This window comes from Oncorhynchus clarkii, chromosome 15 (genome assembly GCF_045791955.1).
Source record: "Oncorhynchus clarkii lewisi isolate Uvic-CL-2024 chromosome 15, UVic_Ocla_1.0, whole genome shotgun sequence".
NCBI lineage: Eukaryota > Metazoa > Chordata > Actinopteri > Salmoniformes > Salmonidae > Oncorhynchus > Oncorhynchus clarkii.
The window spans coordinates 21089225-21107225 of NC_092161.1; the positions used below are offsets into that span (position 1 = coordinate 21089225).

The following is an 18001-nucleotide window of genomic DNA, read 5'->3' on the forward strand; positions in this document are numbered from 1 at the left end:
AATGCATTGCAGTGTTCTTTTGAATGCATGTTCTGCCTGTTTTGGATAGATTATGCCGTATATACAGCTCATTACACTGCACTGCACCTGTGAACATAATATAAACATACATCCAATTAATGGACATTATGTTTGTCAATCTGTCACCAAGACGATACTTAGCCACGCTACTTCAATAGCAGCACACAAGCTGCACTCACAAAGATTCAGAATTGTAATTTCGTCTCATAGTACACCGTTGATTTCCTATTGCGTTTGCATTGCAGAACTCATTCACTACCTAATTTTGTTTTTAAAGGATTGATTTGTAGCTTGCTGACTAGCGTCCAGTAGCATATTTTTTTCAATAGAATGTTATTTTCAGTATTGTTCAAAACATGGACATACATGTTAAACAGCCTGAAAGAACGGGACACAATACTCCGACATTAAATTGATATCCAGACACGTTTAAAATCTAGAATTAGCAGTAGCATCAGTCAGATGACTTCTCTTTCTGTTCCTCAGGACACAGTGGGCACGCCAGAGGAGCTGTTGAAACACGCAACCAACATCAGCGAGCTCAAGAGGTCATTCCTGGAGACGGGCGCCGACACGGCCGGCCTCACCGAGTGGGAGAAGAGGCTGTCCTCGTCCCCCCTGCGCTCGCTGCGTCTCGACGAAGCCCCTATGATCGAACCACTGGAGCTCGATGAAGTACCGGTAAATTCACTGTCAAATCGGAAAGGGACTGAATAGAGAGGGGGGAGGCATCCATACAGCGTTTAGAGACCCCTGTGTTTTAATTACACATTTAGTAGAATCTCAGTGGATGAAAACACGTAGAATTAGAAATCCGGTAACATGTAATCCATGGGTGGACATTATGCTGCTTTTTGTTCCATCCTGCTCTAACACACCTGGTTCTACTAATCAGCTGCTCATTAGCTCCTTGATAAGCTGAATCAAGTTTAAAACTGCTGGAAGTACACACACTACTATCCTGACTTAAAGAGAAATAGCATCCTTGCTTTTGATAGGACATGATTTGAAGGTTGACATGTGCCTTCTGCATTGTGAGAAGGTTGACATGTGCCTTCTGCAGTGTGAGAAGGTTGACATGTGCCTGCTGCAGTGTGAGAAGGTTGACATGTGCCTGCTGCAATGTGAGAAGGTTGACATGTGCCTGCTGCAATGTGAGAAGGTTGACATGTGCCTGCTGCAGTGTGAGAAGGTTGACATGTGCTTGCTGCATTGTGAGAAGGTTGACATGTGCCTTCGGTAGTGTGAGAAGGTTGAGATGTGCCTTCTGCAGTGTGAGAAGGTTGCGATGTGCCTTCTGCAGTGTGAGAAGGTTGAGATGTGCCTGCTGCAATGAATGAGATCCCTCCTCTCCATGTCAAATCTCAGGAGACTGGGGCCTCTACCGTGTCTCCTTGAAAAGCTACTCAATAATCTATACAGGTGGAGGAAGGTGCTTAACACCCCGCTACTGGAGATAGAGGGACAGATGTTAGGAAATAATCGCTGCCTCATTATGACATGTGACACCTATACCCTTCCTTCTCCAGTGACGTGTTCAAGTAGCTACCAAGCATCAACGTGTTTTTCAAGTGAAGTTAAGCCACTGTGAAAGGAAGTGATTCAGAGGCAGCTCCTTGATGCAGACAAAAAGTGTAGGCTACAAAATCCAACCGCTGAAGCCAAAAGTAGATACAAGGAGCACCAGTTGAAAGTACCAGGGGACAATTTACAGTGTGACATCAATATAGGGCTGGATTGATTTTTAGCAGCCTGGCCTGTGAATGAGTAATAAATCCTTGTGCTATAACCTTGCCAAATGGAGGTGGGAGGGAGAGACTCAAGGAAGCAAACATCCTCCTTGGCTAAGCATTTTAGCAGGACTAAGATCAACCACAGCCCTGCTATGGAAAAGCATGCATGGACTTCAAAAGGGAGGAAGAAACCCCCACCACTCTGCATGCTGTGTGTCTGTGTCTGTGTGTGTGTGTGTGTGTGTGTGTGTGTGTGTGTGTGTGTGTGTGTGTGTGTGTGTGTGTGTGTGTGTGTGTGTGTGTGTGTGTGTGTGTGTGTCAAGCATCAAGCAGTCGGGAGAACGGCAATGATGATGTAACCAAGGAAAGGGGATTTATTTATCATGTAGCAGCGACGATAGCATATTTCTGCCAGTATTTCTTTTTATGACTGTTTGTATGTGATTAAAGTAGGTGTGGAAAGGAGCCAGTTTACAACTCAGCCAAGTCTTGCAACCTTGACCCATTCTTTATTTGTGAGATACTGGAAGAGGAGGGATTGTGTCTGCAGAGAATGTTCTCATTAATCCACACCCTTATCTCTGTTATCAACCTCATAGTGTGAGTATGTTTGGAGAGATACTTAAGTCCCATCGTTACACACTGTTGTGCCGTGTTTTATGGAAATCTCATATCCCACACACTCTTATCAAACAGAATGAGTAATGATATCCGTAATAGGATACAGCCCACACGCGTACGCCTCAAAGCTACTTTCCATTCTACTTCATTCATGCCGGGCTGTTTGTTTGTCTTGTTTTTGTTTTCTATTCATGTAGAGCAAAGAGGATGAGAGAGAGGATGAGAGAGTCATGGCTGCAGGCGGTAGCATTGAGGAGGAGATCAACCACAGCCCTGTGGATACTAAGACTACTGTGGTAGGTAGCCAGGATGTATGCTGGTCCAGCTATCTCTGTGTGATTGGAACACCTTCATCTCTGCTGCTTGGTTAGATTAGAGACAGCTAAGCCTATGAATTATTAACATGTTTTACTGTACATATTTAACCAAAGATCCATTTGGGAGTGTAGGACTAGCATCCTATGTTATTCATTGTCAGCAGTGGATGACAACATGACAAGAATTTGAATCTGTATGTAGGTCTACTGTAAATTAGCTATACATAGAGACCGGTTTTAAATAGCCACTGAACATGCCGATTGGCACGTGTGTTTTTCTGTTGCTCATTAGAAAACGAGATTTCAGTCTTGGAGGTGTGTTTCCTGACCGATTCAGCGTTTGGTTAATGATGTTTGTCCCCGATGAGACACTGTAGCCGCGGAAGCCTATTTCACTTGCTCAAAAGTTCACTCAAGAAATCTGTAATATATTTTTCAGTTTTTGCAGAGGATGCTTTAGTTTTAGTTTAACACATAACTAAGGTGTTTTGTGCAATATTTCTCAAGTAAAAGAATGGGCGACATGTTGTCTTATGTAAACAAAATCGAGCTGCTGGGCATGTCTGTCTCATTGTCTATGCTATTGGATAGAGAGCAATCACCGCAGCTGTTCACCCCATGTTAGTTCCCAAATGGACATTGTCAAATCAACACTGTTTTAGACGAGACTGACTTTATGACCAAAATTATTCCTAATGACACTTTGTAGTCAATTTTGACACTAGAACTCTTTCTGGCTCGATGCCACAAGGGCCGTTTTCAACGGGATTTGTTGCTTTTTAAAGGCCGTCACTCTTTAACAATACACTAACAACTAAGAACTGTGATCTATGTTGCTGTCTATGTTAATAGCGTCTATGATCTATGTTGCTTGCAAGTCTAAAGTTGCTGCTTTAAGAATTACTCTTCTTGGAACTGCCACTGCAAGTCCTTCTCTCCCCATTGAACTGCAAGTTGGCATTTATTGTTATGAATATTTCCCAGGAGGCAGCAGTGCAGAGTGGTCATTATATGGCACAGCCACAAAGTCATAAAATATTGTTTTAACCTATCCACACTGCTAACCCTAATGCCTAACAGGCTGACTACACCTGAGCGTTGTAAAATATATGTAGACATATATGTTCAATTATTGCACCCACACAGCTCACGAGCGTCTGCGTTGCCAAGGGCTAAAATATAACTCAGTTCTATTTCTGACACAGATCGTGCTGCAAGTCCTGCCTCTCCCATCTCCTCATTGGTTTATAGAAACAGGTACCCACGTGCCATCTCCTCATTGGTTATACCCACGTGGGTGAGTGAAAGATGAAATAGGTCGGTGGCGGTAATGCACCTAATTTATGAAAGTTGCCAATCACAATATAAAGTCAAGAGAAGAAAAAGTCCTGGAAGGAGGAGAGATGACTAGAAACAATTCGGTTGACAGTTTTATGTGTGGATTAATTGGCGGAGTAGAGGATCTTGTGCATTTCAGGTAAAATAACAACTAAATGTTTATATCCCAGGACAAATTAGCTAGCAACAGCAAGCTAGCTAAATAGGACAAATTAGCTAGCAAGTGCAAGCTAGCTAGCTAAATTGCCATAAATGTTTAATGCTTTTCGACCTGTCTCCAAATTAATATAATCAGTGCAGAGTTTGTTTTGATATTTTAACCTGCGTGTCGTGATCGCATTTGGTGTGGGGGGACAAAATAAATGTATGCACGATGGCGCACGAGCGCAGCCGGTTTGGGTTCCATGTAACCCTAACCTTAAATTATGCCTAACCCAAATTTTTGTTTTCATGATTTTTTACGTATAGACAATTTTGACTTTGCAGCTGGTCCATCAAGCGGAATGGCCTCCAGGGCAAGATTCATTACAATTAACGTCAATCTGCCGTTGAACTGGCTAACCCCAGTCTTTGTATGTATCTTGTATGTAGGATTCTGACGGGTGGGTAATAGTAAGTAAAGTCCCTCCTAAGGTAACCGAAAAGAAAAACATTGTCAACTATAAAGTTATGACCGTCACTAACACTGTGGCCGAAGGAGCGCTCGCCGGCACCAGTGGTGGCATAGTCGGCAAGGAGTTGAAAGCGTATGAGAGCTTCCGCAGCGAACTCCCCTCCAAAACCGAGGAGATGAGAGAGAAGAACTATACCCTGGGCAAGTCCTATGACACAATGTCAGGCAAGATTGTCACAATGACAAAGCGGGCCAAAGATGGTGGGGAGGCGGTGGCGGCTGCTCCGGCAGCGTTTGCCAGGGAGCTGAAGAGGGCAGCAGACCAATCCACCACCACAGTGAAGATCATCCCGGTGTCGACTGAGTATGAGATGCCGGTGTCTGTCCACATGGGTCTCCCACCCCAGGAGGGAATCGGACCCCCCATGATTACCATCAAGGAGGCCAGGACGCCCTCTCCATCTGAGCCCAGCAACGGTGCACTGGGCCTGGGCACCGTGCGGACCATGGTGTCCATCCGCTCCAGCCAGGACATCAGTGATGCCGCGAGAGCGGACAGCAGGAAGCAGCTGAGGGAGACTTTTCTCCTGGGAGACAGGAGCACCACCCCTGTTGCACCTCACACACCTCTCTCGCCACGCTCCCCCATGGCCAAGTCACCTATGGCAAAGTCTCCCATGACAAAGCCCAAGCCTCCAATGGAGGATCTGCGTCTGAGCCCCGGCCCCGTGTCCTATCTATCCAGAACCCCATCGCCCTCCAAAGTGGTAGGATGATATGACGCCCCTCCCCCCAAAATGCCTGAAGCCCCCCCCTCTCCCTCCCTACTGTAGCCCCCCAAAATGTTTTCAAGCTAATCCCGCCCCTGTCTGCCTGGTCTTCGTATCTACTGCAACAAGCCTGGACCCGGCGCCCTTTTGCACTCGACTGAATGTTTATGGGAATCGCTTGGGTATCTCTTTCTTTCTATCCTTTGCTCTTTTTAGTTGGACACAAATCCCTTAACCACGGTATTTGGTGTAATTTGTTTACTGCTTTCCTAAGCCAAACTTGCTGCCTCATGGGCACTGGCATTTGTTTACCCCTTTCATTTCAATGTAAATGAAATTGTGTTTCGTTTTATGCTTGTTCCCCATGCTGCTAGCCACACCAAATGAATGCTTTACACTTTGGCTTATGGTACGGTACGGTATACTATGGTTTATATGCCACTGACTGCTTCAGCCCTACCACATTTACTTTTGACTTCCCTTGGTATGCCCTCTATGAACTCTCGGCTGCTTGATCTGAGATTATGATATGGGCCCTATTCATAAGAGGAGACATCCCGACTCACAAGACATACTTGTCTGTCTCATCTATTGCCTTTGTGATTGACATTCTCAATAGATGAAAGCCAAGTACTGAGCTGCCATAAGGTCTCCCTAGTAAAGTTGAATTGCTGACGATGCTCCACTATTTTGTAGAAGTGCGATAAATGTATAAAAGCTCTAGTAAAGTGATTGATATGTCACAGGGTGGTGTTTCTATCAATTCCTCAGATTTGCGTAATATAGCATACAAACATGGATTAAAAAACACATTTGAAAACACTGTCATTTGATCACTTTAAACCTTTGAAATCACTCTAGATTCTTAAGAGTTCTTAAAGTATTCTATCTTCTCAAACCCAATCTTCTAAAATGACCCTTCTTAGCGATCAATCTTCACCTCAATGCTCTTATGAATAATCCCCACAAACCCCCATCCCCTGAGCTTGTGTCTGGGCATTGTGTCAAAGGCCTGTCTGTCTGTGTCTCTCCTCCTTTGTATGTACAGTATCTAACTGTGTGTGTGCGTGTGTGTGTGTCTCTCTCTTCTACTCCTGTGTGTGTACTCTCCCCATCTCTCTGTCTGCTCAGCCTAAGCCGACCTTTGAGGAGATGTCCCCGGAGCTCACCGCTCTCTTACATTCGGCCCGATATCAGACGAGCACACGGGGTTGGACTGCCTCGCCTGCCCATAGTCAGGCCCTGCTCAAGGTGGCCTCTTATGCCCTATGGACAATATACAACTTAACAAATGGGATGACAGCAGTTATAATTTATTTGTTTTCAACTTTACATATACAGGTTATTCACATTGAGATAACATCTCTTTTGTAAGAGAACTGTTCAGTATCTATACTGTTTGTCCTTGTTGTTGAGGAAATGTTGTCGCTCTAGCCACTGCTGTCTGTCAGGCATTTCTGTCATCGCCACTTGCCTGTTCCCTATCAGTCCGTCCGTCCTTCCTCCCGATCATTAAAACAGAGGACAGGTTGATGAGGACACATGACTTAGGACAGGTTGATGAGGACATATGGTTTAGGACAGATTTATGAGGACACATGGTTACGGACAGCTTTATGAGGACACATGGTTAAGGACAGCTTTATGAGGACACATGATTTAGGACAGCTTTATGAGGACATGGTTTGTCTAGACAGATGTACCACATGGTCCTATGACTGTGTGAGAGCTTTATTGAGGCGCATATTTGATTTTTCCACCCTACTCATCTTTTAGAACATTTCGATACCTCAAAGTGGAAAACAAAGTAATCATGCAATGAAACCAATGTTAAATGACAACATGCATTCAGAAGATCACGTCGGTACTAACATATAAAGTAACCCTTTCCTGCTGTATGGAAACACAATCATGCTATTTGTCATTGTTTTAGCATTTGATTCCATTCTAGGCCTACAGTAATTGAAGTGCCCACACAGGTTCAAGGAGACTGACTGTGACGTCTTGTTTGTTTCCTTTGCTAGACAACAGAGAAGGTGGAGCGGATCGTGCTGCAGACAGAGGTGGTATCATCACAGCAAACAGAAGAGGTTGAGGATCAGCCGAAAGAACAGCCGGCAGAGGACCAGGAGCAGCCGGTGGAGAAACAGCCTGACGACCGGCCTGACGACATGGAGAAACAAGCTGGTCAGCAGCCTGAGCAGGTAGAGACAGATTCATTGGGAGGGATAAAGGATGATGGGCCTCAGTCCGTGCTTGGGTTTACAGGGACGCTCATGCATGATGACTCGGACACGCCCAGCGAGGCGAGTGACACTAGCGGCGCCGCTAGCATAGCCTCCGCGGGGCCTGCCCTGACTGCCGCGGCCCAGGCCGCTGTGGACGAAGCTGTAGGGGCAGCGGTGAATCAGACAGAGACTGAGGAGAAAACTCCAACCGCAGGCTCAGGTGGAGGCCTGGGGCTGGACAGTCCGTCAGAGGGAGAGGTGTCCACAAGGTCAGTCTCAGAGGAGGAGGAGGAGGAGAAAGAGAACAGCCTGGACTGGAGAGGGCGCTTTGTGTCCCCCTCTCCTACAGGAGCATCCTGGCAGAGTCTCAGTGGGGAGGTAGCTGCTGCTAGAGCTCACTCAGAGGTAACACCCCAAAGAGCCCCAACCTTTTCCCTAGTTGTCCCATAAGTACCTCCTCAACTCTCCTTCCCCCTCGCCTACATTAGCACTGGAAAAGCTAGCTGAAACTACCCTGGTCTCACATTCCTTTTTGTCCATGCTACTTAGAAAGTGCTCAATCTAGCCGAGTCTAACCCTCACAATTGCCTGTAATATCAATCGAGCCTCCCAAAATTATCCCAATTATTGGCCTCCCATTTGCCTGTAATTTGCCTGTAATAAGCAGTATTACCACTGGATAAGCCATCCAACTCTCCCAGTCCTGCCCCTCCTCTTCACCAATAACAGCAGTCAGCCATTACAGCCTGTGGAGCTGTGTGTGTAGTGATGTGCAGGTGGGGATGACAACGACCTTGTTTCCTGTCCCTGTTTCTGCACACTGGTGTTTCTATTGGAAATCAATACCCTGGCCAGGCAGGTTGTAAATACTGCAAGCTGCAGATACACGCTACTGTATATGTATTACCCAGGAGCAGTATTGAAAACTGTAGTGGAAGATTGCATAGAGGGAGGTGTGTGTGTGCCTGTTAGTGTTTGTTCTTGGAGCGACAATATAAACGTTCAATTTGAATATTTCGACCTGCACATGTACACCCAGTTTCACAGTGGAAATGGTGCATATCCCTTCCTGGTAGTACTGCCTCATTTCCCCAATGTTCCTAAAGATTACCTTTGTGGTAATCATGAGTGGCAATAATTTAAATGTTTTATGGACACGCGTCTATGAGAAGCACAGCTTAAATAGATAGCAGTCTGTTGCTATCGATTAAGTTTGAAGTCCACAGCCAATTTCAATGATATGGACCGTTTCAGTGAAAGCAACAGGAATAGTTTAGAAATACGTACAATCCTGCCAGGTAGACCAATTTGGCCTTCTCCAAAATGAATGAATAGGCTTCCACACATCCAGATAAATAAGACTTACTCAGTGGTGAACACTGTTGAGTTCTGTCATGCATGACACAGACTGGCTGAAGTGAAAATCTCTTTGCGTTTGTTCTTTGGTCAGGGTCCAAAGGGACCTGGGTGATACACAACTCTTTCATCAGGAAAACATGTTGTTATTGTAAACATTTGACATTTTCTTACATTCTTTGTAACACAAAATTCTCCCTTATTCTGTGCTTTGGGATTTTATCATTTATGTTGATTCATTTATTGAAGTTTAAAAAAAATATTTTATCAGAGAGAGCATGCATCTCATGAATGATCCACAATTATTCAGACTTTCCTTAAAGGAAAATTCCACCCCAAACCACTCATTACTATAATTTACAGCGTTAAATAACACAATATTTTTTGTGAACAAATATTTTATTGTTATAAAAAGGTTGGTAGCAACGTGAAAATCGTTATGGAAATCTGTTGCAGCTTAAGTCGACTACAAAACCTACAATGCAATGCTCTCTCTTAGGGCTGGCTGTCTAGCTAGCTAGCCAACGTAGCTACACACAATAATATCAAAGTCAATATCGGCATGTGAAGTAGCTAGTTAGCTGCAAAAATCGCTGAAACAAACTGCCCTATCAATTTAGGAGTTTACAACCTCACCATGTTCAACCTGTAGATCGATGTGCCTCAGGGTGGAGTCTGACATTCGCAATGGCCATGCAACAGCACCATGCAAAGCACCCTGGACTGAAGAGGCAGACAAATAGGAGAAATGTGCTAGACCCTCCGTTAAATTACACATTTCTTGAGGTAGGAATATCAAAAATATGATCAATGGCTAATTCGAAAGAAGACAACCTCCTGCGTTTGACATCGGCCAGTATTGAAATCTGACATGTATGACAGATGTTTTCACAATCTAAAAGTTGTATTCCGATTAACTTCCAGGTTAGTGAGAGTGACTTCATCGCAGTGCTATGTCATACCGGCAGAATTTCTGCCTGCCTAAAACGGCAATAGCAAAAATACATATGAAATGTCCCAGGGAAGTGATAGAACATTGCTCAGAGATGCACAAAAACAATATCATATTCAAAATGGTTGAATCTTTTCTTTAAGCTTTTTTCCCCATTTTCTTCTCCTGCATTTTCTATAACCTTCCAATAAACAAATTGCTTGTGTATGTCCTGTAGACAGGTGGTGAAATTGTAATTGTGTGTGTGGTCATGAACATGTTTGTGCGTAGATGTACGCTAGCGTGAGACCATAAGGTATAAAGATCTAACTTTCTGCACCAGTCTCATTTTGTCTCTCTCCATTTCACCCTTCTTCCTCTCTTTCAGACATCTGCGCTGGAGTCTCCAGAGGTCCTGACCTTCAACAGGGCAGACGTGATGGAGGAGACAGAGATGTTGGTGCCCCAGGACGTACCTGTAATACACACGGAAATGAAAACCATCACATACCGGTCACTGGAGGTAAAGGTCCTCACAAAACGACAGGGTTGTTTTGGCTCATTCCTGTACTGGTTCTTCTCATTTACTCCAATGTTTTCAACCTCATTCATTAGGGCACACAATATAAACGTTTTAAAAGTTTTGCAACAGAAAACAAAAAAGAGCCCAGGGAATTCCTCTGTTTCAGTCCGTTTTCTTCCGTTTGGTGCCAGATGAACACGACCCTGTTCTTCAAATCAAATGCTATTGGTCACAAACACATGGTTAGCAGATGTTAATGCGAGTGTAGCAAAATGCTTGTGCTTCTAGTTCCTACAGTGCAGTAATATCTAACAAGTAATCTAACAATTCCCAAACAACTACCTAATACATACAAATCTAAAGTGTTGAATGAGAATATGTACATATAAGTATATGGGCGATGGCCGAGCGGCATTGGCATGGTGCAGTAGATGGTATAAAATACAGTATATACATGTGATATGAGTAATGTAAAATATGTAAACATTGTTAAAGTGGCATTGTTTAAAGTGACTAGTGATCCATTTAATAAAGTAGCCAGTGATTGGGTCTCAGTGTAGGCAGCAGCCACTCTGAGTTAGTGATTGCTGTTTAGCAGTCTAATGGCCTTGAGATAGAGGCTGTTTTTCAATCTCGTAGTAAGAGGAAGGGAAGCGCTACTAAGGTACACAATAGTACATTTTGGTAGACAGAAGGTGCTCTTTGATAAAAGGGGTGAATTGGTCATCAAAAAGAAAGGAGGACCAAGGCACTCTTCATATAAAAGTGTTCACGCATGTTCAATAGAATGTTCAATAGAAACAAAGTTGTTGTTTTTTTAATGTAAAACTTTGTTTCTATTGAACATGCCATACAAATAAAGGCATTTTAATTAATTATATGAAGAGTGCCTTCCTTGGTCTTCCTTTCTTTTTGATGACCTGTTTTTCAGTCTCAGTCCCAGCTTTGAAGCACTCAATGGAGAGGATGTATTGTGTCTGTGTTTTGTGCCAGGGTGACGCTGACACTGATCCAGAGGCGGGGGTGTTGATGAGCGCCCAGACCATCACCTCAGAGACCACCAGCACCACAACAACCACACATATCACCAAGGTAGGTACTACCTGACCCGGCCTCAGTGGGGTGCCACTCTCATTCACCATGAGCATGAATGAATAGGGGCATGAGTGAAGAGAGCAGGGATCATCAACTAAATGCAACATGCAATAATTGTAAAGATTTTACTGAGTTACAGTTCATATAAAGAAATCAGTCAATTGAACTACATTCATTAGGCCCTAATCTATGGATTTCACATGACTGGGAATACAGATATGCATCTGTTGGTCACAGATACATAAAAAAAGGTAGGGGCGTGGATCAGAAAACCAGCCATTATCTGGTGTGACCACCATTGCATCATGCAGCGTGACATCTCCTTCACATAGAGTTGATCAGACTGTTGATTGTGGCCTGTGGAATGTTGTCCCACTCCTCTTTAATGGCTGTGTGAAGTTTCTGGATGTTGTCGGGAACTCTTAACACGCTGTCGTACACGTCGATCCAGAGCATCCCCCACATGCTCAATGGGTGACATGTCTGATGAGTATGCAGGCCATGGAAGAACTGGGATATTTTCAGCTTCCAGGAATTGTGTACAGATCCTTGCAACATGGGGCAGTGCATTATCATGATGAAACATAAGGTGATGGCGGCGGGTGAATGGCACAACAATGGGCCTCAGGATCTCGTGACGGTATCTCTGTGCATTCAAATTGCCATCGATAAAAAAAATGTATTTTTGTCCATAGCTTACGCCTGCACATACCATAACCCCACCACCACCATGGGGCACTCTGCAAACCGCTCGCCCACACAACGCCATACATGCTGTCTGCCATCTGACCGTTACAGTTGAAACCGGGATTCATCTGTGAAAAGCACACTTCTCCAGCATGCCAGTGGCCATCGAAGGTGAGCATTTGCCCACTGGAGTCAGTTACGACATCAAACAGTCAGGTCAAGACCCTGGTGAGGATGACGAGCATGCAGATGAGCTTCCGTGAATAGGATTCTGAAAGTTTGTGCAGAAATTCTTTAGTTGTGCAAACCCTCAGTTTCATCAGCTATCTAGGTGGCTGGTCTCAGACAACCCCACAGATGAAGAAGCTGGATATGGAGGTCCTGGGCTGACGTGGCTACACATGGTCTGCGGTTGTGAGGGCGGTTGGACGTACTGCCAAATTCTCTAAAATAACACTTCTCTGGCAACAGCTCTGGTGGACATTCCTGCAGTCAGCATTCCAATTGCATCTGTGGCATTGTGTTGTGTGACAAAACTGCACATTTTAGAGTGGCCATTTATTGGCCCCAGCACAAGGTGCACCTGTGTATTGATCATACGGTTTAATCAGCTTTTTGATATGCCACACCTGTCAGGTGGATGGATTATCTTGTGAAAGGAGAAATGGTCACTAACAGGGATGTAAACAAATTTGTGCACAAAATCTGAGAGAAATAAGGTTTTTGTGCGTGTGGAACATTTCTGGGATCTTTATTTCAGCTCATGAAACATAGGACCAACACTTTACATGTTGCGATTATATTTGTGTTCAGTATAAAAAAAAAAAAATCTTGAGTGGATGGTCAGGGGTCCGGAACATAATTACAAATATTTGTAGATTGCAAATTGACCGCAAGAAGCCCAAACAGATTAGTTTCAAACCTTGCCTACATTTGTATACAATCACATGTATATCTCTATTATGCATGGGAATACTTTGGAACAGATTTCCTAAATTAAAATCACTTGAAGCTGATTTGCTGGTGTTTTTACCATTTTTTTTTAATGTCCAACAAAACAAAAAATGAAATAATTGCTCAGTAAACCTGGGAACCAGTTGGGGAAGCCTGGAATAGAAGATATGGATATTACTAGTCTGTTAGTGGTGTAGCTATAGAATTTAACCAAGGTGGTTCTTATGGCTCATTTGGTTTGAGCTTGGCGTTTGCTTCCCACATGCTGTATACCAAATATATCTAAATATAGTTTGACTTAGTTGTTCCTTGAATTAAATGTCCCCTTAAATGACATTTGATTTTTTTACCAGACTGTGAAAGGAGGAATCTCGGAAACGAGGATCGAGAAGAGAATCGTCATCTCGGGGGATGCAGACATAGACCATGACGAGGTAGGAAGACACTTTTACACTGTGTGTCCTTTAGCATGCAAGTAGCCTTACAGCTATTAAATAGGCAGAGCTATTTTAACAACACAGGTGGTACCTGGATACAATGCTGATAATATTGGGTTCCTTACTCAGCGGGCAATAACATCATTAAAGTGTCTTTTATGACGTCATGGTCAGGCTGTATACTAGTTGTCTTTTTAGCAACCAGAAAAATACGTCCTTTATCTGGTTGTAATCTGACTAGATAACAAATTGACATCTTTTCTTTCACGTGTTAATGTTGTCATGAACAATACGTCTTTACCTGGTTGCTACAGAAACCAGTTGGTTGCAATCTGGTTATATGGCCGTTTCTCAACCTGAATAACAGTTTACCACCAGAAAATGACGTCAATTTGAAATAATTGTCCATATTATGCCTGCTGGATACTGTGTTGAGAGATGCTTTGCCTTTAAGTGACTTAAAGCTCTGTTGTTCAACAGCTGAGGTCCGTGACCGGGAGGTGTACACACACAGTGACAAACGTGTATAAACAGAGTGACGAACGTGTACAAACACACAGTGACTGAGGTGTACACAAACACATACTGTGACTAGTCCAACCCTTACACTTGTGATTCTGATCATACCCATTCCACCTTCCTCTCTGTTTCCCTCCATGGGGTGTTTGGCGTACTGTTTTTAGGCCCTGGCTCAGGCCATAAAAGAGGCCAAAGAGCAGCACCCTGACATGTCAGTGACCAAAGTAGTGGTCCACAAAGAGACTGAGATCACGCCCGAGGAGGGCGAAGAATGACCGCAGGTAAGGGGACAACGTCGGTCGGTCAGTGACGGGTGTGGCTGGCTGACAGGACACTGACCTCCCTCCATTCCTTCCTCATCCCTCCTCTGGCTCCTTGGTTGTCTTCAGTCACCGCCTTCTCGATAGGGCTGCTTGACTCTCAGCTAGCTCAACGAACCTGAGGCTGCTTAACATACAGCTAGCTCGACTAACCTGAGGCTGCTTGACACTCAGCTAGCTCGACTAACCTGAGGCTGCTTGACACTCAGCTAGCTCGAATAACCTGAGGCTGCTAGACACTCAGCTAGCTTGACTAACCTGAGGCTGCTTGACAGCTAGCTCGAATAACCTGAGGCTGCTTGATACTCAGCTAGCTTGACTAACCTGAGGCTGCTTGACACTCAGCTAGCTCGACTAACCTGAGGCTGCTTGACACTCAGCTAGCTCGACTAACCTGAGGCTGCTTGACACTCAGCTAGCTCGACTAACCTGAGGCTGCTTGACACTCAGCTAGCTCGACTAACCTGAGGCTGCTTGACACTCAGCTAGCTCGACTAACAAGGGCTGCTTGACACTCAGCTAGCTCGACTAACCTGAGGCTGCTTGACACTCAGCTAGCTCTACTAACCTGAGGCTGCTTTTAGCTTTTATGCTTTCAGCTTTCACTCCACATTCATCTGTGCCCCGCTCAGTATCGTGATTCCTTCTGTGTGGATGGAGTCTCTATATCCAGTATAGTCTTCCATGGCTGGCTTCTGTCGCTGAAATGCTTGCTCTAGAAATGTTTTTAGTGCTAATGTTTGCTTTTTCCTTTCAGCTTCTAATACCGTTATTGACCATAAGCAATTAAAACATTGTGCATTTGCTCATTGGTGTGTGCATTTTCTTTTTACTCTCTTTTGTCAAAATTTAGAGGTGGGTTTTGATTGATGTCTATAGTGCTGTCTGCTGGACGTCTCTGGTACTGTTTAAAATGTACTGGAAATACCGACAATACGGTTTTCAAATTGCCAGTTTGTCTCATTCCTATTAAATAAAGGGTTATTTCGAGAGTGTATTGAGCAACATTACCTGATTTGGTCATTATTTTCTGGTTATTGTTATGGCATGATGCTGAGGAAAGAGACACCATTTTACATTTCTTATCAAGGTTTCTGTACACTGTAGCATAGGCATGTTACTGGACGGAGCTTGTGTTTGCTTTGCAAGGGCTGTATAGACTTGTGCATTGACCATTTTCATTTATTTTTGTCATGTCTTAGCATGCAGCCTGTATGATGCTGTGTTTGTACGTGTCTCATAAGTGTTAGTTTAGATGTAAAAAGCTTTTTTCTGCCGATAACAGACAAAGCATTGACTGTCTTTCACAGGACCCCTCTCGTGCTCTGCTTTTAATCTCCAGCCATAACAGCTTCTTCCACTTACAGGAAAATCACATGATTTCACATGCAAAATCATGTGAATACATGTGTTTTTGAAACACTGCACATGCGATCACATTTTTAAATGTGTAGTTTCATGTTGCTTTACATGTTGTCACGTTATCACATTAACTTCACATTAAGATCACATGTGATAACATAAAAACGTGTTTATGGAACACTTCACGTGTGTTCACGTAAAAATTTATGTGGTTTTTCCATAAGGGTTATCTTCAGCCATAGTAGCTGCAGAAACAGAAAATATGTATTTCATTTCCATCCTTCTGAAAAAGATGTTAGAGAATGTGAATGCTCAGCATTCTGTTTCATCTAAGCATGTGTTCTATAAGGATAACCTTTCTGTTTTTCAGGATTGAAGGATCACTGGGTTCACCGACGTTTCAGGGGCATTCTGTTAACGTTACTTCACACTCTTCAGAGTATGAGATGCAAGCAGGATAGTGACGTTGCCAACAGACAACACACCACTGTAGAGGACACTACTATACTACTCCGTCTGACTACTACTGGACTAACCTAACCCACACTCACCAACACTACTGGCAAACACAGACCTCCAAAGCTGGCCAGCCCTTCATTGGAACATGTATACTGCATGAAAAGGGATCATTTCTGCATTTTGTAAAGGAGAAAACAAATACATTGGAGGAAATATCAAATTATATACATGTTTTACTTGACCTGTGCACTCAGGCTCGAAGGGAGAAGAATGTATGTCATGAGAGTTTTGAGTTATGATAGTATACTCGGTTTTATTTATTATCGAACTACAATAATAGTAGCTAGACTGAACGTGTATGATGGCACAATATTTATCCATGCAATAGATGTGACATTCATCTTGCCATACGTCCCCTTATTTATCCCAATGCTGATTTTTATTCCATTTTACATACAGTATTGCCTGGAAAAAGGCAAACAAAATATGTATGGTACTGGTACGTACATTTGCTTAGTAGACCATATACCCTCAAAGATGATTTTGTTGTTTTTACTTTAATTGTAAATATGTTCATTTGGTTTTACTTCAATTACAAAGTAAAGATGAGTATAATGAGGCAAGATCTCGTAGAATTGCGTTAGAAGGGAATGTTAAACAGACTCCATTACTGTGACTTCCGAGTTGATCAAGAAAACCCTTATAATATATGTATTCACACAGTGGTCGGTGGATTGAACGTTCTTGTTGGGTTGTATCTGAAATGACACCCTATTACCTATATAGTGGGCTTTGGTCAAAAGCAGTGCACTATGTAGAGAATAGAGTGCCATTTAAGACAGTCTTGCACATTCTTAAATCATACCCAGAATGCACCTCTTATCCCTGCGTGGCACATCCAAGCCTTAAAACTGTGAAGAACGGACAGACAACCTCCACTACAACCCTGCAATGTGTGTTTTATTTCTCCAAGGCCGATGTGTCAGCGGCCATCCAACACAGGGGCATCATGCTCATTGAACCTGAGGTGACATGTTCCCCTCAATGTAAACAACTGGGATGAGAATGAATCATTAGTAGTGTCTTACATAAAAAAATAAGACATATGTTTGGTCATCGGTTCCCCCTCAGATATTAGGAGCATGATGCCTCTGATCCCACTCCCCTCAACTCAACAGCTGCAAAATCATCCATGTTGAATGTGTTTCCCACAAGATAAATAAAATGATAAATACATTGGGTTGGATTTTTGTCAATCACTGAAATGCGATCTCTGTTATGCTTTCATAAACTCATGGCAGGAACTCTACAGTGAAGCCATTTACAGTAAGGTAATGACTTTTACAAGTTTAAGTGACACTAGACCATAAATTCCACTTTCACTCCTCTCTTTTCTTCTAAAGATTAGCTAATTATTGATGGAAGGAACCCAGCTGAAAGGAAAGGTGTGAAAAAATGGCTGGTCAAGTGTTACATGTGGTGTAAATCACTTTGGTTCTGTGTGACAGACGAATAATAATAACCAAGCCAAATGACCATCAGCAAGACAGTTACTTTGAATGACTCGTATGAGAAGCAGTATTTGGTCATGTGATAATTCAGTTCCACAACAGCATTGTCTAAAGAGGAACCTAACCAGTCAGAAACCAGGGCCTGTATTCAGGCTTCCAGTCAGACTACTTTGTGATTGCCCTGCTCAAAGGATGCTGGACGGCTA

At 43.4% G+C, this 18001-nt stretch overlaps 1 protein-coding gene across 23 annotated transcripts in view; it reads left to right on the plus strand.

Moving 5' to 3' along the window:
* LOC139367032 (erythrocyte membrane protein band 4.1-like 3a) overlaps positions 1–17520 on the plus strand; it is an 86318-nt gene extending 68798 nt beyond the window's left edge. For 13 of the 23 annotated variants that reach the window (XM_071104953.1, XM_071104952.1, XM_071104955.1 and 10 more), the window contains 9 exons: positions 508–702; positions 2573–2671; positions 6545–6664; positions 7438–8046; positions 10317–10451; positions 11445–11543; positions 13541–13621; positions 14308–14424; positions 16196–17520. In XM_071104953.1, coding sequence (XP_070961054.1) covers positions 508–702; positions 2573–2671; positions 6545–6664; positions 7438–8046; positions 10317–10451; positions 11445–11543; positions 13541–13621; positions 14308–14418 — 1449 coding nt within the window. In that variant the 3' untranslated portion in view covers positions 14419–14424; positions 16196–17520. The remainder of the gene's footprint in view (positions 1–507; positions 703–2572; positions 2672–6544; positions 6665–7437; positions 8047–10316; positions 10452–11444; positions 11544–13540; positions 13622–14307; positions 14425–16195) is intronic. The other 10 variants (XM_071104962.1, XM_071104960.1, XM_071104958.1 and 7 more) reach the window with 5 other exon arrangements.
* The last annotated feature ends 481 nt before the right edge of the window (positions 17521–18001 follow it).